The following is a 25704-nucleotide window of genomic DNA, read 5'->3' as shown; positions in this document are numbered from 1 at the left end:
TTTATGAATTGCTACAGTTCTCCACACAAAGATATTTTCTTTCCTAGGGTAAATTATTTCAAAGGGTAAAGACAGACGCACACTGAAATTAGTTATTTAGATGTGTTTAAGCTAAAAACTGGTAAGCACACGTACACGAAATTCTGTGGTCTCATCTTTAGTCTGTCAAGGTTTTTAAATCCCTCTTGAGCTGGAGTACCATTTTTAGCTTGGCTAGGTCAGAATGACACTGAACAATATGAATGATGACACACAAGACAGCTATATGGAAGAGTTGTCATCAGCAAGCCAGCTGTGCTAACACCTGTATGTCCTGCACAGCTGATCTTCAGAACCAGGATCAAGAAACTGAGAATGGAAAGGGGCTCAAAGATCATAAGTAACAGTTAGAGAGTCATTAATAAGTCACTTAAAGCTGGGTTATTAGAGGCAGATGACCATGTTTCAGCTTTAAAATAACTGTCAGTTTCATTAATTAAAAATTATTCTGTGGTCTTTGTATTCCTTGTAAATGCATTGAAAATTAAAAATCAAAGTTAACTATGTATTACCAAATATTGTCATTAACCATTTTTTCAGGTAAGATTATAAAATCACATTTAAAGATTTGGCTATTTAGAGTCTTCACCTGTCAGATTCTATCTGACTCTATTTATTCCAGAATCCACTCTAACAACAGAAGTAATCATCTTTCTACTTCATGGGAGTTAAACTAGCTATTACCTATAAATTTGTTGTTAGCATATCTCTCTTTCCTAGGGACATCCTTATAATTGAATCTAGGCTTTCTCCTCTAGATCTTGATTAGGCAAAGTAAATACATATGCTATTTTTGGCAATCAAAAAAATAAAGACACTATCAGCAAGAATTCCACTGGAATCTAGAGGTGGCTTTAGTTATGTTTAGAGACTGGGTGATGGTAAAAGTTTGACTCATCCAACAAACATTCATTAAGTGCCTACTGGGTACCAGGCACTGTGATAGATGCTGAGGATATAAAAATTAAGGAGACAGAATTCCATCTCTCAAGGACTTCAAACTCTAGTGGCATAATTAATCTCTCAAAATGTATTTCCTAGCCTCCCATTTATCTATAATGTCTTGTTTCCTGTCAATTGCTATACCACCTTCTTTCTTTGCCAGAGAGAATTATGTTAATCAATCTCAAACCTTTACCTTTAGCCCTGACTTTTCCCCTGAGGTCCTGACTCACATACCCTGCTGATCACTCCATATTACCTTAAACTCAGTATTTCCAAAACAAAACTCATCACTGTCTCCCTTTTTCTCCCTAACAAAAAGAAAAAAAAAAAAAAAAAAAAAAAGCAAAAAAGCCTGCTCCTCTCTTTGTTTTCCCAACATCAGTTAATCACACTGCCCATCTTGGGAGTCATCCTCTCCTGCCTTTCACATCCCCATGCGCCATTTTACTAAATGAGCTTCATATCCTTTCTTCTGACACCACCAATCATCACTCTCCTGGTCCAAACCTTCACCAGCACTCATCTAGCCTACAGACTCACAGTTCTCAAAAACCACCTTCATTACTCAGTATTTCCAGTCTGCAGATGTGCCCCCCGGAGCTCCAATTCAGTACAGAAATCTGACCACATCACTCCTTAGCTTAAACCCTAGTTTAGTCTTACTTCCTCCGTAATAAAGATCCAAGATTCTTAAAACGGCCAAAAAAAAAAAAAAAAAGTTCTTCCATGACCTGGCTGCCACCTGCCTCGTTCAGCACTCTCCTTGCACTTAATACTGAATTGAGGCTATCTGGCTCTTCATGCTTCCATGCACTTGCACATGCTACTCTCTCTGCTGGAATGCCTTTCCCATCTTTCCTCATACTTCAAACCCCTTCCAGGCTTTAATTTTCTTCTAAGAAATTTCCAGCCAACCCTTGGGTTTTCTAAGCATGTCTTATAGATGAACAACCCTATCTAAATGGATATGGAACTGCATCTTATGGATGCATATTTACCATAGTATACTGGAATGATCTGTGGCTCTACCTTGAAGAAAGGGACTATGAGATATATACCTACCTACCTACATACATACATATATATAATATTGTTGTTGTTGTTGTTTGTTTGTTTCCTTGTTTCCCCAAAGGCTGGTACAGTTTCTGGCCCATAATATACATTCAAAAAGCATTTGTAGGACTTAACTATTTACAGTAAATATTGTGTTTTATGTTGGATTAGAGGTTTTTTTTTTTTTTTTAAAACCCCCCAAAATAATGAACAGCAAAAATGACAAACATATTTTTTTTAGTTATTTCTGAGATATACATTTTAAAGTAATAACTAGAATTATGACTTATAACATTATACCAGAACATATAAGATTTTTAGACATTTCATGTAATGTCTGAAACATTTATATTAACATATTTCCATACAAATAACCCAATGAAAGTTTAGTATTAGTTGTTTTGTTTGTTTGTTTTTTTATACTGCAGGTTCTTATTAGTCATCAATTTTATACACATCAGTGTATACATGTCAATCCCAATCGCCCAGTTCAGCACACCACCATCCCCACCCCACTGCAGTTTTCCCCCCTTGGTGTCCGTATGTCTGTTCTCTACATCTGTGTCTCAACTTCTGCCCTGCAAACTGGCTCATCTGTACCATGTTTCTAGGTTCCACATACATGCGTTAATATACGATATTTGTTTTTCTCTTTCTGACTTACTTCATTCTGTATGACAGTCTCTAGATCCATCCACGTCTCAACAAATGACTCAGTTTCGTTCCTTTTTATGGCTGAGTAATCCATTGTATATATGTACCACAACTTCTTTATCCATTCGTCTGTCAATGGGCATTTAGGTTGCTTCCATGACCTGGCTATTGTAAACAGTGCTGCAATGAACATTGGGGTGCATGTGTCTTTTTGAATTATGGTTTTCTCTGGGTATACGCCCAGTAGTGGGATTGCTGGATCATATGGTAAATCTATTTTTAGTTTTTTAAGGAACCTCCATACTGTTCTCCATAGTGGCTGTATCAATTTACATTCCCACCAACAGTGCAAGAGGGTTCCCTTTTCTCCACACCCTCTCCAGCATTTGTTGTTTGTAGATTTTCTGATGATGCCCATTCTAACTGGTGTGAGGTGATACCTCATTGTAGTTTTGATTTGCATTTCTCTAATAATTAGTGATGTTGAGCAGCTTTTCATGTGTTTCTTGGCCATCTGTATGTCTTCTTTGGAGAAATGTCTATTTAGGTCTTCTGCCCATTTTTGGATTGGGGTGTTTGTTTCTTTAATATTGAGCTGAATGAGCTGTTTATATATTTTGGAGATTAATCCTTTGTCCATTGATTCGTTTACAAATATTTTCTCCCATTCTGAGGGTTCTCTTTTCATCTTGTTTATGGTTTCCTTTGCTGTGCAAAAGCTTTGAAGTTTCATTAGGTCCCATTTGTTTATTTTTGTTTTTATTTCCATTACTCTAGGAGGTGGATCAAAAAAGATCTTGCTGTGATTGATGTCAAAGAGTGTTCTTCCTATGTTTTCCTCTAAGAGTTTTATAGTGTCCGGTCTTACATTTAGGTCTCTAATCCATTTTGAGTTTATTTTTGTGTATGGTGTTAGGGAGTGTTCTAATTTCATTCTTTTACATGTAGCTGTCCAGTTTTCCCAGCACCACTTATTGAAGAGACTGTCTTTTCTCCACTGTATATCTTTGCCTCCTTTGTCATAGATTAGTTGACCATAGGTGCGTGGGTTTACCTCTGGGCTTTCTATCTTGTTCCATTGATCTATGTTTCTGTTTTTGTGCCAGTACCATATTGTCTTGATTACTGCAGCTTTGTAATATAGTCTGAAGTCAGGGAGTCTGATTCCTCCAGCTCCGTTTTTTTCCCTCAAGACTGCTTTGGCTATTCAGGGTCTTTTGTGTCTCCATACAAATTTTAAGATGATTTGTTCTAGTTCCGTAAAAAATGCCATTGGTAATTTGATAGGGATTGCATTGAATCTGTAGATTGCTTTGGGTAGTATAGTCATTTTCACAATATTGATTCTTCCAATCCAAGAACATGATATATCTCTCCACCTGTTGGTATCATCTTTAATTTCTTTCAACAGTGTCTTATAGTTTTCTGCACACAGGTCTTTTGTCTCCCTAGGTAGGTTTATTCCTAGGTATTTTATTCTTTTTGTTGCAATGGTAAATGGGAGTGTTTCCATAATTTCTCTTTCAGATTTTTCATCATTAGTGTACAGGAATGCAAGAGATTTCTGTGCATTAATTTTATATCTTGCAACTTTACCAAATTCATTGATTAGCTCTAGCAGTTTTCTGGTGGCATTTTTAGGATTCTCTATGTATAGTATCATGTCATCTGCAAACAGTGACAGTTTTACTTCTTCTTTTCCAATTTGTATTCCTTTTATTTCTTTTTCTTCTCTGATTGCCGTGGCTAGGACTTCCAACACTATGTTGAATAATAGTGGTGAGAGTGGACATCCTTGTCTCGTTCCTGATCTTAGAGGAAATGCTTCCAGTTTTTCACCATTGAGAATGATGTTTGTTGTGGGTTTGTCGTATATGGCCTTTATTATGTTGAGGTAGGTTCCCTCTATGCCCACTTTCTGGAGAGTTTTTATCATAAATGGGTGTTGAATTTTGTCAAAAGCTTTTTCTGCATCTATTGAGATGATCATATGGTTTTTATTCTTCAATTTGTTAATATGGTGTATCACATTGATTGATTTGCATATATTGAAGAAACCTTGCATCCCTGGGATAAATCCCACTTGATCGTGGTGTATGATCCTTTTAATGTGTTGTTGGATTCTGTTTGCTAGTATTTTGTTCAGGATTTTTGCATCTATATTCATCAGTGATATTGGTCTGTAATTTTCTTTTTTCATAGTATCTTTGTCTGGTTTTGGTATCAGGGTGATGGTGGCCTCATAGAATGAGTTTGGGAGTGTTCCTTCCTCTGCCATTTTTTGGAAGAGTTTGAGAAGGATGGGTGTTAGCTCTTCTCTAAATGTTTCATAGAATTCACCTGTGAAGCCATCTGGTCCTGGACTTTTGTTTGTTGGAAGATTTTTAATCACAGTTTCAATTTCATTACTTGTGATTGGTCTGTTCATATTTTCTGTTTCTTCCTGGTTCAGTCTTGGAAGGTTATACCTTTCTAAGAACGTGTCCATTTCTTCCAGGTTGTCCATTTTATTGGCATAGAGTTGCTTGTAGTAGTCTCTTAGGATGCTTTGTATTTCTGCGGTATCTGTTGTAACTTCTCCTTTTTCATTTCTAATTGTATTGATTTGAGTCCTCTCCCTCTTTTTCTTGATGAGTCTGGCTAATGGCTTATCAATTTTGTTTATCTTCTCAAAGAACCAGCTTTTAGTTTTATTGATCTTTGCTATTGTTTCCTTTGTTTCTATTTCATTTCTTTCTGCTCTGATCTTTATGATTTCTTTCCTTCTGCTAACTTTGGGTTTTGTTTGTTCTTCTTCCTCTAGTTCCTTTAGGTGTAAGGTTAGATTGTTTACTTGAGATTTTTCTTGTTTCTTTAGGTAGGCTTGTATAGCTATAAACTTCCCTCTTAGAACTGCTTTTGCTGCATCCCATAGGTTTTGGATCGTCGTGTTTTCATTGTCATTTGTCTCTAGGTATTTTTTGATTTCCTCTTTGATTTCTTCAGTGATCACTTGGTTATTTAGTAACGTATTGTTTAGCCTCCATGTGTTTGTATTTTTTACGTTTTTTTCCCTGTAATTCATTTCTAATCTCATAGCGTTGTGGTCAGAAAAGATGCTTGGCATGATTTCAATTTTCTTAAATTTACTGAGGCTTGATTTGTGACCCAAGATGTGATCTATCCTGGAGAATGTTCCGTGCGCACTTGAGAAGAAAGTGTAATCTGCTGTTTTTGGATGGAATGTCTTATAAATATCAATTAAATCTATCTGGTCTATTGTGTCATTTAAAGCTTCTGTTTCCTTATTTATTTTCATTTTGGATGATCTGTCCATTGGTGTAAGTGAGGTGTTAAAGTCCCCCACTATTATTGTGTTACTGTCGATTTCCTCTTTTATAGCTGTTAGCAGTTGCCTTAGGTATTGAGGTGCTCCTATGCTGGGTGCATATATATTTATAATTGTTATATCTTCTTCTTGGATTGATCCCTTGATCATTATGTAGTGTCCTTCCTTGTCTCTTGTAACATTCTTTATTTTAAAGTCATTTTATCTGATATGAGTATAGCTACTCCAGCTTTCTTTTGATTTCCATTTGCATGGAATATCTTTTTCCATCCCCTCACTTTCAGTCTGTATGTGTCCCTAAGTCTGAAGTGGGTCTCTTGTAGACAGCATATATATGGGTCTTGTCTTTGTATCCATTCAGCAAGCCTGTGTCTTTTGGTTGGAGCATTTAATCCATTCACATTTAAGGTAATTATCGATAGGTATGTTCCTATGACCATTTTCTTAATTGTTTTGGGTTTGTTTTTGTAGGTCCTTTTCTTCTCTTGTGTTTCCCACTTAGAGAAGTTCCTTTAGCATTTGTTGTAGAGCTGGTTTGGTGGTGCTGAATTCTCTTAGCTTTTGCTTGTCTGTAAAGCTTATGATTTCTCCATTGAATCTGAATGAGATCCTTGCCGGGTAGAGCACTCTTGGTTGTAGGTTATTCCTTTTCATCACTTTAAGTATATCATGCCACTCCCTTCTGGCGTGTAGAGTTTCTGCTGAGAAATCAGCTGTTAACCTTATGGGAGTTCCCGTGTATGTTATTTGTTGTTTTTCCCTTGCTGCTTTCAATAATTTTTCTTTGTCTTTAATTTTTGCCAATTTGATTACTATGTGTCTCGGCATGTTTCTCCTTGGGTTTATCCTGTATGGGACTCACTGCGTTTCCTGGACTTGGGTGGCTATTTCCTTTCCCATGTTAGGGAAGTTTTTGACTATAATCTCTTCAAATATTTTCTCGGGTCCTTTCTCTCTCTCTTCACTTTCTGGGACCCCTATAACGCGAATGTTGTTGCATTTAATGTTGTCCCAGAGGTCTCTTAGGCTGTCTTCATTTCTTTTCATTCTTTTTTCTTTAGTCTGTTCCGCAGCAGTGAATTCCACCATTCTGTCTTCCAGGTCACTTATCCGTTCTTCTGCCTCAGTTATTCTGCTATTGATTCCTTCTAGTCTAGTTTTCATTTCAGTTATTGTATTGTTCATCTCTGTTTGTTTGTTCTTTAATTCTTCTAGGTCTTTGTTAAACATTTCTTGCATCTTCTCAATCTTTGCCTCCATTCTTATTCCGAGGTCCTGGATCATCTTCACTATCATTATTCTGAATTCTTTTTCTGGAAGGTTGCCTATCTCCACTTCATTTAGTTGTTTTTCTGGGGTTTTATCTTGTTCCTTCATCTGGTATATAGCCCTCTGCCTTTTCCTCTTGTCTATCTTTCTGTGAATGTGGTTTTTGTTCAGATTAGAGGTTTTAAGTGACTTCATTGTACAAGCAAATCCAAGAGCATCATCAAAAACCCCTGTAACTTCCTAGTCATTGGTCTAGTGTCATTTCAGCCTTATAAGTTTACAGGATTTATAGATACAGGTATTCTAGAGTCTTCTGAGGCTTCAAGATTGTGACTTCCTGTTTCCTGTTTTATCTTTTAGTCATCTTATTGAAAAGGCATCTGACACTTCTCATAAATGTTCAGAGGTAATTTTAAAGTTCATAGTATGCTATGATCATACATAGGAAACACTTTAGTTAATCCTTCCAAACTTATAGGACTCAAGCAATCTCTAAAAGCCTCAAGAATCCAGCCATTCTGCTAGTTCAAAAATAATTTTAAAAAGACTACAAAAAATATTCAGATTCTTCCCCACATTCCAACTTTACCAAAATCGACTTACGTTCACCCACAGCTACAGTAAAACAAGACATCTCTCTGATAGTATCCAATAAATACTAACATAACTTAATTTTCTCATACCTAACCCTAAATAATCCAGACATTATCCTATCCATCCAATCATTACCCTGTCCTGAAAATTATTTTGATATAAGTATTGTACTTTCCCTCTTTTCCTCACAATAGAAATAATTAAGCATGTTTGGAGGGCTCTTAATTTTTTAAAAATTTCAATTCCTGAGAGGATATATTATCAGTAATATTAGAAGCCTTCTGGTAAAATTATTAGGAAAATAAATGTATACAATTTTAGGGAGAGATGGTAGGAAAAATGGCAGAGTAAGGAACTCCAAAAGCCAGTCCCTACACAAAAGCAAGGAATAAACTGGCAAAATTTATCAGAATCAACTTTTTCAGAACTCTGAAAACTATCTGAAAGTTTACAGCAACCACGTAAAATCTTAATCAAGAAAAATCGCCTGAATCTTGGTATTTAAGGAAATCTCCATCAAAATACTCACAGAGCACTAAGTTAACAGAACAGAGATTTCAGTGGCCACACATGACCAAGAATACAGACCTTATGAAATTAGTTCAGGAAGTCACTGAGCAGACAAAAACTACTAGAGTAAACAGCAACAACAAACACTAGGGTTGGGAGAGAATCTGACTTCCAGAGTTGTCACATTATATATTCAAAATATCTACTTTTCAACAAAAAATTTTGAAGTATGCAAAGAAATAAGAAGGTATAGCCCATACATAAGAAAAACAGAAATTAATAGGAACTGTTCCTGAGGAAACTAAGATACTAGATTTATCACACAATGACTTTAAATCAATTATTTCAAATGTGTTTCAAAAGTTAAAGGAAACCATGTACAAAGAACCAAAGGAAACCATGAGAGTAACATCTTCCAAATGAGAAAAATAAAGAGATAAAAAGCATAGAAAGGAACCAAATAGAAATTTTGGAGTTGACATATTCAAAGTGCTGGGGAAAAAAAATTGTCAATCTAAAATTCTATATTCAACAAAAATATTCTTCCAAAATGAAGGAGAAAGTAAGCCATTCCAAGATAAACAAAAAGCTGAGGGTGTTCTTTCCCACTAGTCCTGCCCTCGAAGAAAGGCTAAAGGGAGTCCTTTGGTCTGAAATGAAAGGACACTAGACAGTAACTCAAATCCACAAGAAGAAATCAAGAATACCAGTGAAGGAAACTGAATACATAAATATAAAAGTCAGTATTAATATATTTATGATTTGTAACTCCTCCTTTTTCCTATATGATTTAAAAGACAACTACATAAAACAATACTTATAAACTATTTCAAACCATACAGAATTACCTTAGAACTAAATAGCAAAAAGATATCTGGAAAATGCCCAAATATTTTGGAAATTAAACAACACACTCTTAAACAATGAATAGGTCAAAGAAGAAATCACAGAGAAATTAGAAAATACTTTGAGAGAAATGAAAACAAAAACACAACATACCAAAACTTATGGGAAGCAGTGACAGCAGTGTTCACATGGAAATTTATAGCTTAAACGCCTACACTGAAAAAGAAGAAAGATCTCAAATCAATAACCTCACATTCTATCTGAGGGAAGTGGAAAAAGAGGATCAAACTAAACCCAAAGCAAACAAAAGGAAGGAAATAATAAAGATTGGAACAGAGATAAACACAATAGAAAACAGAAAAATAATAGAGCAAATCAAGAAAACCAAATTTGGTTCCTTGAAAAGATCAACAAAATTGACAAAGCTTAACTAGACTCACCAAGAAAAAAAGATTAATAAATTACTAAAATTAGAATTGAATTGGGGACATTTTACTACTGACCTTACAGAAATAAAACAATTCTAAGAAAATGAACAACTTTATGTCAACAAATTAGATAACCTAGATGAAAAAGATAAATTCCTAGAAACACATGAACTACCAAAGCTGAATAAAAAAGAAACAGAAAATCTAAATACATCTATTACAAGGAAAGAGATTGAATCAGTAATCAAAAAGCTTCCAGCAAAGAAAATCGCAGGACCAGACAGCTTTACTGGTAAATTCTACCAAAAATTTAAACAATTAACACCAATCTTTCTCAAAGTCTCCCAAAAAAATTGAAGTGGAGGGGCTACTCCTAAAAATTCATTCTATGAGGCCAGTATTACTCTGAAACCAAAGCCAGACAAAGATATAACAGGAAAACTGCAGACCAATATCTCTTATGATCATAGATGCAAAAATCCTCAAAATATACTAGCAAACCAAATCTAGCAGCATATTCAAATGATTATACTCCACAATGAAGTGGTGTTTATACCAGAAATGCAAAGATGGTTTAACATATATAAGTCAATCTATGCAGTACACAACATTAGCAGAATGAAGATTTAAAAAAAAAAATCATCTCATTTGATGCAGAAAGAGCATATGACAAAACCCAACAACACCCTTTCATGACAAGAAAACTTCAAAATACTAGAAACAGGAAAGAACTTCCTCAATCTGATACAGGATGTCTATAACATTTAATGGTGCAAGACCAAAAGCTTTCCCCAAAAGATTAGGAACAACACACAAGAAAGTCTGTTGTCATCATATAATCAAATGGCTAGGACTGGAAGTTCTAGCCAGGCAATTAGATGAAATAAAGGAATAAAGGGAGGGAGGGAGGGAAACAAAAGGAAGGGAGGGAGGGAGGGAGGATGGGCATCCAAATTAGAAAGAGGTAAAACTATCTTTTATTTGTAGATATCATAATCTTATATACAGAAAGTCTTAAAGAATCCATAAAAAAGTTATTAGAGCTAATAAATTCAGCAAAGTTGCAGTATACAAGATCAACACCCAAAAATCAGTTATATTTTCATATGATCAATTGATTTGTCGATTGACATAGTCAATTGATTTTCACTAAGGCTACTAAGATTACTGAATGGAGGGAAAGAACAGTCTTTTTAATAAATGGTGCTGGGATAACTGGATATCCATGGAAAAGAGTGAAGTTGGATCCTTGCATCATACCATATACAAAAATTAACTCAATATGGACCAAAGACCTAACTATGAGAGTTAATACTATAAAACTCTTTGAAGAAAACACAGGGGAAAATCTTCATGACCTTGGATTTGGCAATGCATTCTTAGATATGAGACCAAACACATGAGCAACGGAAGAAAAAACTGGACTTCATCAAAGTTCAAAACTTTTGTTGATCAAAGGACACTAACAAAAAAGTAAAAAGACAACCCACAGAATGGGATGAGGGGGTATAGGAGTGACTGCTTAATGGCTACTGGGTTTCTTTTGGGGGTGATAAAAATATTCTGGAGTTAGATAGTTGTGATGGTTGCACAACATTGTAAATATATTGAAAGCCACTGAACTGTACATTTTTTAAATGGTTTAAATGGTGATTTTTTTTTAAAGTTCAATAGTTATGTTTTTTCCAGAATACAAAAAGTAGTTCAGAATTCAACTAAACAGAAAAGTGTGTGTATTAAAAAAAATGTACCTCATGAAAAGTTGTAATGATTTTGTTTTTCTCTTTGTCTTATTTTTCTTAACCCCAAATAACCTGAAATAAGCCCCCAAAAAGTTTCTTAATAAAAAGTTAACTTCTGGCCTCTATTTAAAACAGCCATAAATAAAATATATTTAAATGTAATTTTTTTTTAAAAACTTCTGTTTCTTTGAAAAAAAAAAGTATATGCTTTTAAATAAAAAATGACTAGCCTTCTTTATTAAATAGTAGTATCAGTCCCAAATGGGATTTAAAAAATAATATACAGTCAACGGCTGTGTATAATACAGTTTTAGGATTTGAAAAGTTAAATGTAATGCGTCAAATTTAAAAATTAACAAATATCCAAAAAGTAATCGCTTTTCCTAAAAGCAAACATGTTTAGTTTAAGTTCTTTAAAGTACAAGAAAATAATTTCTACATGACGGTAAGTTCTTTTTATTTGATTATTGTGTCAGAAGTTAGTATTAAAATTCAATTCAGCAGGTTAAAATTTGGTTTTATTCTAGAATAACTGGTGCATACCTTGTAAACGTATGTGCTTAAGAAATATGAATAGCTATACTATTTGACTATGTACAATAAACTATGCTGAAGAGCTTGGATGTAACCACAGTCATTTTTACTGTACCATGAAAGAGCCTGGACCCTCCTTCTATACCACTCTTAGATTCTCCAGGACAGCAAAATGCCACTGGACAGTCCACAGTGGCCAAAGAAAATAAACCTGCAAACTCTGGCTTGAAGACAGGTGGGCTGCACCTTCCTGAGAGCTTCAGAATGACCCTCTGGGTTTCTTCCTTATCACCCATTCGTTCTCACCCATACTTCGTAGAAAAGAGAATTAGCCCAATAATCAATTAGCCTTTCCTAAATTTTCACTTCAAGTTTGAAAAGTAATTGATAATTTAAAAATCACTATACATATAGAAATTTCCAAAGACTTAAATCAAAATAACTAACTATTACATCTGAAGGGAGATTAAAAAGCCATATAGCAAAAGTAAATCTACAGTGGTTGTAGGCCAATTCTGCAGACATCTTTCTTTCCATATGACAAGAAAATCAAAAGAACTGCAAATGAAGAACTGTATGATTACAACTGTCCTGTTGCAATCAGTCTTTATTGTATTTAAAATACATATTTTGCCATTCTCATAATGAAAGGGTAAGGTACAACATTTATATTTCACGTTGATGATGGTTTTTGTTTGATGTCAAAGTCCATTCCCAAGACAGCTGCTATCCAACATTACTTTCCTCTGTCTGGGAAGATGACAAACAATTGATTTCAAAGGCAACATTAACTGCTATAAAATGGTATGCCATATACATGACATAATTTATTTTTCCTATCCAAAGTCTCACCACATACCAAAAAAAATCTAACCAAAGATGTCTCTTTTCCTACAAACCTAAATTTCAGATTTCTAGCATATATGGATTTGATGTGATTGTATTTAAACTATACCGACAGGCTAAATTTTTTTAAGTGGGAAGGAGGAGAAGTCACAATTTCAAACAATATTGCTTAAAAATATCACTCAGAGTATTAGGTTCTTTTTTTCAGAATACTTTCTGTGAGTCACTTTTTGCTAGTCACTTTCAACATCAAAGACTACAGAGGTCCATTGTTTTTAAAATGTTAAAATGTATTAAATATTAGTTTATTGATGTTATTTTGTATTTCCTTAACAGGATTAGTTTTTAGGATATTTTTAAGTGATTTAAAAACTATATTGTATAAAAAATTTGATTCACAAAGTTATTCTAAATATGATTCATTCATAAATTCCATGTATCTTAAAAGTACTAGGTATTTACATTATTCCAACAAATTGTCTGTTAAACAATAACAGAAACAACATTTCTCTACTTTTAAATAATGAAATAATGAGACATCTTTGAATCTGGAGTGCTAACAAAATACACAGTCAGTATTGAGTCAATACTTAACAATATTAAGTTTTTAGTAATATTGTAATATCCTTATTATGCTGTTCATCACTACAAACTAAAAGTCAATTTATCATACAGAAGTAATCAAATTGAAAATAACAGACTATTATTAAGTATATTCAATTTCTACTTTAAGAATACATTCCTATAGAAAGGTGAATTACAACTTGAAAAACATTACTGCCTAGGTTAAGGTATATGAGTACTGCCAAATACAATACTTTATGTCTCTCTCTATATATTAATCTATGTATATAGGATAGTAGGTTTAAGAGTGGTAAGAGGTTAGACAGTGTGGTCAAACATTTTATCATTATGAGACATATATGAATCTTAACGACCTCTAGTTCAGTCAGCAAAGACCACATATAACTCAAGTGCAATTATACCAGTTTGGGGAAACCACTATTTTCATAGTTTTATCACATACATAAAGTGAATTCTGAAAAAAGTTATGCAATATAGCATTGTTCAATACAAATTTTCAGTCATTTGAAAGGATCCTTTTGTTAATTTATTTTTAAAGAAAGCTACAAAATGAATTAAAGTACTTTGCAGTTAATAAAATTAATGACTAGGAGAACTGTGTCATAATACAATTTGAACAATATTGAAGAAAAATTATAATACCTTATGAAGCACATTTTCTACTGTTCTCATATGATTAGCAACACATTCTTTGTCTCTAGAAACAAAATAAAGATTAGGTATTAGTAAAACCCAAAGCTTACTGTAATTGCTACACATTTTAGTATAAGTGACTATTATTGAAAAATAAGGGTTGGTTTTTCCTAAAGTGTAAAACCTAACCATATTCACTAGTATATTTCCACATTTAATTCTTATCTTCAGTTATACTGCCTGCCAAAAATTAGAGGGGGGAAAAATTCTTATGGATATTTTCAAAGTTAAAAGAGAGTGAAAAAGAAAGAAAGAAAAAAGAAATCATGATTACATTATTGATTTACAATGTGCTGAAAAGGCTAAACGTGCATTCTTTTGGCTTCTACTGAAAAAGACTTTAGAAATATTAGTGGTGGAGATATAAATGGTCATACTGGGCACAATAATATTTTCCCTTCTCCATGGGTTTTTTGTGCTATAATAATTACACAACAACCTTCTATGGCCTTGACTAGAAATATGCAAAGTTACTATTTTCTTCTCTAGCCTTGTATATTGAGTTTAGCCTTTATGATGAAATTAAAAGTTGGGATGAGAATGCTGAAGACAAAATTTTAATGGTGAATTATAAATTGAAAACTGTAAATAATGCATTAGCTCTCCAAATTTCAAATTAGCTTTCTTTAGTGTTATAAGAACATGTGCCCATGGTCACAGATCTCAGACTTGACAAATTCCTGAATTACCAGCAGGATTCTGAAGGCACAATATGAATCTAGAGGCTTTATAATCTTGTTTTCATTAATCTTAGAATTTTCAATGCTCTGAGACGTACTAAAAATTACCTATGCTAAGCTTCTCATTTGACATGAGGAAACTGAGACTGAAAAATGACAGCAAAAAGCTGATTCAGTCAAACTTATATTTTTTAAAAATGACAATTACATATAACTAATATGGTAGTGCACTGTTACAGAGCTTTACAATTTTCCAAAAATGTATTGGTGGGTATTCAAACATGCCAATATTGTGGCATTGTGTAAACTCATTTTTTCATTATGTGTGAGCAATATCCCAAGCCCACTGACAAAGCTGTGGGTATCCTAGGATTGCGAACTGCCCGTTTTATGATTTAGTTTACACACTGCATTCATATTTCTTATGTTTTGCTTAACAAGAGTTTGTCTCCAAACATTTTTAAGTTACAGTTATACATTTGCAAATATATATATACATACATATATGTATATATATGTGTGTATGTATTTGCAAGTACAGGAATCCAGAATTCCAAATTTAGAAAACACTGAGTTTATTAAAATTAGATGTTTAATCCATAAATAGATTTTCTTTAAGCCATGCTGTTGTAAAAAGGACAGTCTTAAAGTACTCCATGAAATCTGATGTGGGGAACAGATAAAAATACCCAGGAGAACTGTTCAATGTGAGCTTCACAGTGTACGTCAACTTGATTACCTGGTAAAGGGAAACACTCTCACCACATTTACATAGCTGCCCACTCTGAAAACTGCGTATTTTTCTCTATTTAACATATTTGAATATACAGCTATAAAATTAAATGAATTTTCCATGATCAATATGTTTTTATTGCACTTAAAAAGATGCTACAATACACATGTTGGTTATATACTAACATTTCTTTATGGAAATATTACTTGCAATATTAGTATATTATAATATATGCAGAAGAAAATTTGGGAGGCAGTGGGGCAGAAAGGGATGAGAAATATGTGATAGGAGAAACTATTCAAAACTTTAAAATAAAGAGTCTTATATCTCATGTTAATGAAAACCTGGTTTCAAACATGTAATGCTACAACAGAACCTAAAATACACAGCATTAGAGGTTATATAGAAACTTATTCTTTTCTAAGGTTTCTCAATAAAATATACATTTAGTATGTTAAGAGTTTTCTTTTTTGAGGATATATCAGAGAATTTCAAAGAGAGACAGCTGTACTTTTGTTTTCTAACACTGTATTATCCAGGGCTAAAACCCAGAGCATGAAAGTAAGAATTGATCTTTTGTCTGTTTTAAGTGATCTCCCCAAGGTCCAAATGCTCACTTGGCTGCCATGCGGAGGGCACTCTCTGCATCATGGATGTTCTCCTCCAGTCGACGCTTGTCCTGCTCCAGCTGGGTAAGATGTCTATTGAGCTGACGCAGAGATTGATCTTTTCTTCTCAGCTCCATCTTTGCCTCGGAGAGACTCTGCAAGCAGACAGAAAACAGAGTTACCTGTCAGCCCTGATAATTAACTTCAATTTATGCCATAGGCTATTAAACAAAGAAGGATACAGACTGACTGAGAAGTAGACTTGGGTCATTACACATCAAGGTTTAACAAATTTTCTGCAAAAAATTTTACATACTTACTGATTAGAAATGATAGAACTGATAAGATTTTGAAAAATGTTTAGCTGCAAAATACGACTCTGTTTTGTTTTTTTAAATACTGCAAGGCAAATACATTCTATTCTTACTAAAAATATCTGATTATTAAAAACCTCAGGTTGCATTTTCTTTTAATGATAAAAAATAAAGATTTCAATGGAAAAAGCACATGAAATTTAGAGTCTATTTAAAACAAGAACTATCATACGCCAAAGTATGTGTGTGATGGAGAGGAAGGTAGATTAGGATACCTATAAGAGAATGGGGAACCCAAAATTTAAAAGCACCACTACTATCTTTTTAAATGTATCTATAACAGTTATGTTGCTATACACATCTCAGTGAACAAACACACTGGACTCGAAAATAAAATTCACTTATTTCCCATAAAAAACTCTCATGTCAGAGAAAACACAAACGTGATCAACATGTTTCAACAGAGAGAGTTATAAACAATACTTGCATTTGGAATTATGTTCCATAAATATTTTCCTAGTCAGAGAAGTACAAAATTTGTTGATTGATATTTGCTATGTGCTTTAATCTGAAATATTCACTTAGCACAAAAATTTCAAGATACAAGAGTACAATTTCATCTTGGAACTTTAAGGCTAAAGGTCTTAGACTCAAAAACTCGTAAGTTAAAGGAGTATTTTCTTATTTTAAATTCTAGGATGTAAAATAATATAGGGATCAGAGGATCTCTTAGCACTAAAAATCTGCTCATTCCTTTGCCTATGAAATTTCTAGAATATGAGCTTATCAACCAGTTTTTCAATTAAGTTTGTTGGACAGTGAACTAAATAACTGATTGCATACACACAATATTTTTTCTAATTTCTAAGAGTGTAGCCACACATTAACATTCACAACTATGCTTCAAATACCCAGTAAAGAACAACCAAGATGCAATAATTTCATGTTTAAAACTCTTCTAATAATATTATTTTAATGCACTCACAATAAGTAGTATAAAAACTCAAGCTGCCTGCATGGAGCTAAAACAATTAATTCACTCTGAACACTATGAATTGAAAGCAAAACCAGGTTTGTTTGTTTTTTTTAACATCTTTATTGGAGTATAATTGCTTTACAGTGGTGTGTTAGTTTCTGCTGTATAACAAAGTGAATCAGCTATATGTATACATATATCCCCATATCCCCTCCCTATTGAGCCTCTCTCCCACCCTCCCTATCCCACCCCTATAGGTGGTCACAAAGCACCAAGCTGATCTCCCTGTGCTATGCAGCTGCTTCCCACTAGCTATCTATTTTACATTTGGTAGTGTATATATGTCAATGCTACTCTCTCACTTCGTCCCAGCTTACCCTTAAACCAGGTATTTTTAAATGCTAAAAGAAATTTAATTCAGTATTTCACTTTCAAACACTTTCAAGTTGCTGTCAGGTAAACACAAGTCAAAAAACTAGAAATAAGCAAACTGTGACTACTTTTTAGAGATTATGTTTTATTTTAAATCTTTAGTACTAACAGATCTTTAAGAATATCCCACTATGGAAATAGTCACTGATTCAAACCAACTTAAAAAGACAACAAAGAATAGATTTGAAAAGCCATGCTAAACCTACTTATTTTGTGCCAATGTTAAGATATTTAAAGGCACTGAAGTATCATGAGATTTCTTTCTTTAAAAAAATAAAACCCAATTGAGTCCTTTTAAAGGCAATATTTCTGACATCTTTCAGGTAATAAAAAATGCTATTTTTCAGATGTGAATATAAAATTAATGATCCACCACCAGTTACACATAAAGCTTGAGTTCTTTTTCCAACAGAAATAATAGAATGTGCCACTCCATTCAAATTCTCTTGCTCAGTAATTCTTATGACTAGAGGTGTATATTTGTGAGGGATGTTTAGGATATTGATTCCAGCCTTGCCCAGAGCGAAGCTCACTGGTCCAATCTGAGAGAACCCATGACCTTAAAATCACTATAAAACCACACTGGACTTTTCAGCAATTCTATGATATCCTTCCAAAGAAGATATAACTCATAGAATTAGAATCTCCACTATATATCTAAATCTTCCAGTTTCCATCAGCTTTCATCTCCTTCTCTCAGGGGCAATGGCAGGGAGCCACCAAACTCTTCTAAAGCTTGCACTATTTCAGAGGTACAGCTGAATAGCCTACTCTAAGACTGAAATTACAGACAACAAACAAAAAAATGGTATAAATAAGGTGATATGGATCATACTTCCTTAGTGTAAAAATGAAGAGATAGTGGTTTTTGAAAAAAGAACAATCATAGTTATATAACTTATGGACACAGCATTCTCATTTTAAAGAGCTGAGGAACATCACAATGGAATCTATATACATCAATGAGTCCTAAGGTTCGTGGTGATGTATGCAAAACACCAAGACATAAAAAGTGATTCAGTAATATGTCTTTTCTCTGATGTTCACATTTTTGTGTTTGATGACAAAAGTAGAATCCTTAAAAATCCTAACACTAAGCTTTAAAAAAATAAAAACATATTCATGTGTGTGTGTGTATATATGATGTATATACATACGTACCTATACCATATATAATATATATTACAGACACATATAAAATTTTAACTTCAGCTTTTCTTTTCTCCTGTTCAGATTTATCTAATTAAAAGCCATGATAAACTTTATGGACTCTAATATTTCCAACTGAAGGACTGAAACCAAGAGGGTGTACCTCTGGGCAGCTAGGCAATGATGATAAGCAAGCAGGTTAGCCACTAATTTCTCAACCAGGGCAGACTGTGAAAGTGTGATGTCCTGATATCCAAGAAACTGTTCAGGGGAGAATAGGATAAATCAAGTTTAATAACTCTGCTCCTAATTGTTCCCCCAATGCTCAACTCTAATTACTTGGAGAACTCTCCTGACTGTCACCTGATATTAAGTTGTTGGAGGCTGAGCCTGGAACAGCAAGATAATCAATAAACATTTAGTGGGGAGAAGAATGAAGATCCTGTTAAGCAGTGGGAACCTGCAGCACCCAAAGCCCTTCTGCTCATGAGAAAACCTATGGGACAACCATAGCGATTGCAAAGCAATAATCCAAAGCACTGTTTTTAGGCCTTGAGGCCTTTAGGCAACAGTACATTTGAGGAAAAAAGGTTAACACGGTCACCCTAATTACAGCCCACTTTCACATACTTCATATATAAGCGAAGACAAGCCAATTAGGTAGAAAGGAAGATAAGGGAAGTTTTATTTGTATACTAATTAAACCCCTGATGAAATTAAAGGAAAAACATACAGCTCTGTAATTGTGTCTGAGAAAGGTCACTTCAGGTTCAGTTATCAGAACAGCACAGCCTTGAGATATTTCACTTAATCCACAATACAGCCCTCATTTTGTACTCAGCTCTTAGTATTTACCAAAAAAAAAAAAAAATCAAAGCCTGATACTGCATTTATCTTTAAACTATGTTTTGAACAAATTTAGCTGCTAGAAAGTTAATGCTAAAAATGATAACAAAAGTTTAAAAGAAAATACATCATCTACACAAGAACCAATGCCACAATACTATTTATCAAACATTCTGAGTTTTCACTTTAAATCCAAAATGTTTTAAAGCAAAATTTTACAGCAAAATCCCAAGCTTACTATATTTCAGAAGCTATTCTGCAAGATATTTATTGTATTTCTTTTAAGATAATGATCTCATTGCTCATGTACACCTCTCATAGTCCAGGAAAAAAAGCCAGTGCTTTCACTAAACTACTTTTATAAGAAGATATTTTTACAACTGGTTGTTTTCCTAAGATGGTCATGAAAAGCTATGTACTACTAATGAAAGCTGGCAGTGGGACTTCCCTGGTGGTCCAGTGATTAAGAATCCGCCTTCCAATGCAGGGGATGCGGGTTCGATCCCGGGTCGTGGAACTAAGATCCCACATGCTGCGGGGCAACTAAGCCCGCATGCTGCAACTACAGAGCTCACATGCCACACCTACAGAGCCCACGTGCCACAACTAAGACCTGACGCAGCCAAAAATAATAAAATTTTTTTAAAAAATAAATAAATAATGAAAGCTGGCGGGAAAAGTATGGATACCAAGGAAGTAGTTAAGTACAGAGAAAGCTTAGGGACAGAATGCAGGATAGATGTGAATATTAAAATATCCACACATTTTTAAAATGTCTTTTCTTATCTAGAGTTTCTGAAGTTTCTATAATAAACATATGTTACTACTGAATAAGAACAAATTATTTTCTTAAGTCATACATAATTTCATATTTCTAAAGCTTTAAACATTTATTAAGATTAACAATTTTTTAAAATTAATTGTGAATATAAATTGAATTCTATTACTTTGCACCTATGAAAACATTTTGTACAGTGGAATTTTTTAATAACAGCTTTATTGAGATATAATTCACATACCACATAATTCACACTTTTAAAGTGTACAATTCAGTGGGTTTTATTATATTCACAAAGCTGTGCAACAATCACCAATGGAGGTGTTTTTTGAAGAGAAGTTCTTAAAAAAAAAAAAAACTTATCAAAACAACATGGCAACCTAAATGTAGTATATCTCATTATTTCACAGCAAGCTCTAATTTTAAATGACACAAGATATACAAGGTTTATAATTTTGTTCAGTAATAGTTTCAAAAGTATAAAATTTATAACATGAATTCCCTGAATCAGAATATTTGCTTAATAAATGTGGTATTTAGTAGAAAAGTTAAAGTTCCCTGAAAGAGTGTACACAACTCTCCAATTATTATTTCTGGATGTTAAGGGAATCATCCAACATAGTTCTTTCTCATAAGAGTACAGTACTACACTGCTTTAGACCATTAGGCCAGCTAGGAAGACCAAGCCCCAGGAGATATCGCTTTTATAGATTTTCTTTTGTCTAATGGGAAATATCTATGGATCCACATTCCTACAGACTAAAAGCTAATGGCTTATTCAATTTGGTATAAAAGTTAGTCATAGAAAATGTAAGACAAGACAACAACACAAGTGTTATGAAGAACTAAGCTACATTTCCTAGGTTAAGAAAAAAAATCTGTAACATTTTTTTTCTAAAATTTTACTACTGTCCAACTGTAACTTTTGAATAAACATTCCTAGATCGTGATAAATTGGGTAAAACATCTCAGGGCACTAAAACTAATGTTGGAAAAGGAAATGGCACTGTCTTCAGCCCTACCGTTATAATGTGACAACTAGAAAATTATATTAATCAAGAATTAGTAGCTGCTGGGTAGGTCAAACTACACAGGCTGCCACAGAAAGTATAAATTTAAAATGATACAACCACCAAATTTACAATTGGGTACACAAGTTAGGGATGAAACTAAAGAATGACATATTTTATAATAAAGCTTGAAAATCTATGAGATAAGCAATTTAAGAATTTACAATAAATATACAATAGTCAAAGATGTTAGTATGTGGTAAAATTAATACATGAATAAATTTCAGTTTTGGTAGTTTATATTTTATATGGATAATCTGAATTAAAATTTCTGCAATTTTAAGTTTTCTTAAGGACATTATCTTTTACTATTTTCTAATAATAGTTCTATGCAAAACATAGGTGACATCAATAAACCGAAGTTAAAGATCAAATAACTTACCCACTTTGGGGTTCAGTAAATGACAGCCCTTGTTAGGACTCACATGTCTAGTAAGACAACAGATGTGAAAGTGTCTTATAAACCATAAAAGGCTACATAAATTTATTATGCATAATTAATGCAATACTTACACTTCTACATGTAGTGTCATTACATAGTCTTCTTTAAATCCCCACTTATATGTGGCAACTTATGAGTTTCTATATTATTTCTACATCATCGTTTATATATATGCATATGTATAAACATACATAAATTGTTTAAAATAACTATTTCTATCACACTTGAAAAAGATAAAATAACATTAACAAAAAGAAGTATCGGGCTTCCCTAGTGGCGCAGTGGTTGAGAGTCTGCCTGCCAATGCAGGGGACACGGGTTCGAGCCCAGGTCTGGGAGGATCCCACATGCCGCGGAGCAACTAGGCCCGTGGGCCACAGCTACTGAGCCTGCGAGTCTGGAGCTTGTGCTCCGCAAAAAGAGGCCGCGATAGTGAGAGGCCCGCGCACCGCCATGAAGAGTGGCCCCCGCTCGCCGCAACTAGAGAAAGCCCTTGCACGGAAACGAGGACCCAACACAGCCAAAAATAAATAAATTAATTAATTTAAAGAAGTATAAAATAAGTCACTTTTATAAATAGGCCATATGGTAGATGATTATGAAAAAATGGAGTGGATGAGCAATGAAAATGCACCTTTAAAATTTCAAAGTATGCTATAAGATTTTGCTGTATGCTTTATGATTACTGGCACCACATTCTCACATGTTCCTTTGAAAACGTTCTCCTAAATTCCATCAATATAAAAGGAAAAAAGTTAATCCTTCCCAGTAAACTAACTGAAAGTGATCAATAGTAAAATATAGTGGAAAGAAAAGGAACCTCATAAAAGTGTTCAAAACATTTAATGCTGTTTGTTCCAAGCCTCACGTAGTACTACAAAACTCTGGTAGACTAAATGTGTTAGATAATAATGAGGTAAACTGGGAGAGAAATAGTTAAAGGACATTTTAAATGACAAAAAGAAGGAGGATAATAAAGAGAATCATGAGAGCCCTCTCAACAGGAAAATACACTCAGAAAAGTACAGAACAGACATGCAGCAGCTAGATTTATTGTGACACATGGCATGTAAGCAGTAATGTGGCAGTAATGTTTTCTCAGAGTATAAAACAAACTGCACTTGGCTGCACTACAGACCTCAGGAGACAGAAACTAGCTGCAGGTGACAGCCACCATGATGCTGCTATAATAAAATCAGCTCTTATACGACCTCTATGTTCTCTCAGTGAATAGCTAAGAAATAAACGGATGGAATACAGTAAGTCCTTCTGTTAGACTTTATCAGCTACAGACTACTCAGCAGGTTCTAAAAACTTCACCCAGTTGACAATCCTTAGCTATGTGGAGGTCCAAAAAGCTTCAGAATTCCCTGGCAATACTTTAAATGAGTCAAGCTATGAATTAGGTTGCAGAAAAATATCATTGAGAATATAAGTACTGCTTTTAAATCATTTGAGAATTACCTAAAACAAATGTCTACTAAGAATTGAGAAAATATGAATAATTTATAAAGGGCTTCATATAGTTGGATTTCTGACATTTAAATAAAAAGAACTTATTGTCAGAAGAATTTTTCAATTTCAAGAATTCTTTTTGTGATGTAATTGAATAGGGTAGATAATCCTATACAATAATTAAAAGACCTTTACATTAATATTTTTATTGTACTACAGAATTTAAATGACTACCTTGAATTCTTGAATATGTTATCTATTAAATAATATTAATAAAAGTAAATCCAATATCAGCTGAGTAAAAATCAATTATTTAAGAGAATCTGAAGGTCAATTTTAAATTAGAAGGGACTTCCCTGGCGGTCCAGTGGTTAAGACTTCACCTTCCAATGCAGGGGGTGAGGGTTTGATCCCTGACTGGGAAGCTAAGATCCTACATGCCTCGCGGCCAAAAAACCAAAATATAAAACAGAAGCAATATTGTAACAAATTCAATAAAGAGTTTTAAAATGGTCTACATGAAAAAAATCTTTAAAAAAAAGTTTAAATTAGAAAAATAAACTTAGGTTTTTTTAGACTTAAATGTAGACAAAACAAAATCTGCGTTTTTTCTTAAAAAAATTTATTCATCAGGTGAATTTTTTTGTATTAAGTATTTCACACTGATTTCTATCTTAATTTCAGAGGTATATTCACAGGGGAAAATTCTGAACCACAAACATTTCCTACATTTCTCAATCCGGAGCATTCCACCTTTGTATGAAGGCACTAGGCCTGCTCTTGAACCAGGCCTGTCATATTGTAAGCGTGCAATAAATGTTTGCTATTTTTAAAGCTTATTTCCCCCAAATCCTGGGGGGAAAAATAGCTTGAGTGACAACTGAACCATATTATCATCATCATACAAGCATTTAATAGTTACATTAACTCAATTGATTCTTCATAGTCCAGTGAGATAGATCACATTATCATTCCTATTTTACATGCAAGGAAACAAAGAAATAGAAAAGTTTACTCCAAAATGTGAGCCCAAGTCTTCTAAATCTAAACCCTTACTCTTTTTTCAGTTGAGGTAACACTTGTTTCATGTGTACAACATTTTATGAAGATGTCCATATACACTTCAGCATGCTCACCATCCAAAGTTTTGTTTCCATCCATCAACATAACAGTTGACCCCCTTTACCCATTTCATCCTCCCCTTACCTCCCTTCCCCTCTGGTAACCAGTACTCTGTTCTCTGTATCTATGTGTCTAAAACCTTATTTTTTATCCTGTACCACAATAGCAGTAACCATTTCTCCAGATTTTCCATAAAATCCACTAACTGGGAAGTCCCCGTGGAAATATAAAACTAGTCACCTATGTATCAAGTTCTCGGTAAGGTCAGTAAGGCATTTCAAACTATTTAAATGGCTGCTTTCTATTTATATTGAAATAAACTCCAATAAGGACATAAGTGTTATACAATGGCACTGCTTCAACATCAAAAATCAAAGCATGCACAATTCAGGATTCCCTGTGTGAAAGTAGGATCACTGTCATCACTTATGTACTAATGAAATAAGAAATAAATATTTGCATAGTAAGGATGAATTATACAGCATGCTACTGCAGTACAGAATTTTATATAATTCAGGACCATATTGGGCTGCTGCTTTTTTTTAACCTTTCAAAAGGCAAAGGAGTTCTCTATGTCTCTTTCCTTTATAAGTTAGCATCAGCAATGAACTTTCCCTGCAGATCTTGAAATTTGGTTGCCTAGTATATGCCTCAACTTTTAAAATATTTATTACAGGAACTCCACGCTCTCACAACAGTATATCAAGCTCTATAATATCAGCACTTGTATCTAAATCCTCCTGTTAAGGAGATTTTAACTCCTATGTAAAAAGTAATCTATGTGCCTAATTTAATCTAAAAATACCACCCTTAAAGCACTGCCACCATACAGACTACATTATAATGTTATAGTAACAGAAGAATTAGTAATTAGTACTGAAATTTGTTAATCTGAGATATAAAAGTAGAGTTGCATTTGACTTAAAAGCATTCCATTACACTTACTCTGAAAGAGATAAGGGAGAGAAGACGGGGGAAAGGAAGGGAACTGAAAGAGAGATGGAGAGCAGCAATTCAAATTCCATAGTTCTGA

The 25704-nt window shown here is 33.8% G+C and overlaps 1 protein-coding gene across 6 annotated transcripts in view; it reads right to left on the bottom strand.

Moving 5' to 3' along the window:
• Positions 1–25704, bottom strand: part of CCDC171 (coiled-coil domain containing 171) — a 355460-nt gene that overhangs the window by 84339 nt on the left and 245417 nt on the right. For all 6 annotated transcript variants that reach the window (XM_061199072.1, XM_061199071.1, XM_061199076.1 and 3 more), the window contains 2 exons: positions 16097–16242; positions 14016–14070 (listed from right to left, as the gene is read on the bottom strand). In XM_061199072.1, coding sequence (XP_061055055.1) covers positions 14016–14070; positions 16097–16242 — 201 coding nt within the window. The remainder of the gene's footprint in view (positions 1–14015; positions 14071–16096; positions 16243–25704) is intronic.

Source organism: Eubalaena glacialis, chromosome 9 (assembly GCF_028564815.1).
Source record: "Eubalaena glacialis isolate mEubGla1 chromosome 9, mEubGla1.1.hap2.+ XY, whole genome shotgun sequence".
Classification (NCBI taxonomy): Eukaryota; Metazoa; Chordata; class Mammalia; order Artiodactyla; family Balaenidae; genus Eubalaena; species Eubalaena glacialis.
The sequence above is the reverse complement of the archived record's forward strand: the minus strand, read 5'-3'. Positions and strand labels throughout refer to the sequence as shown.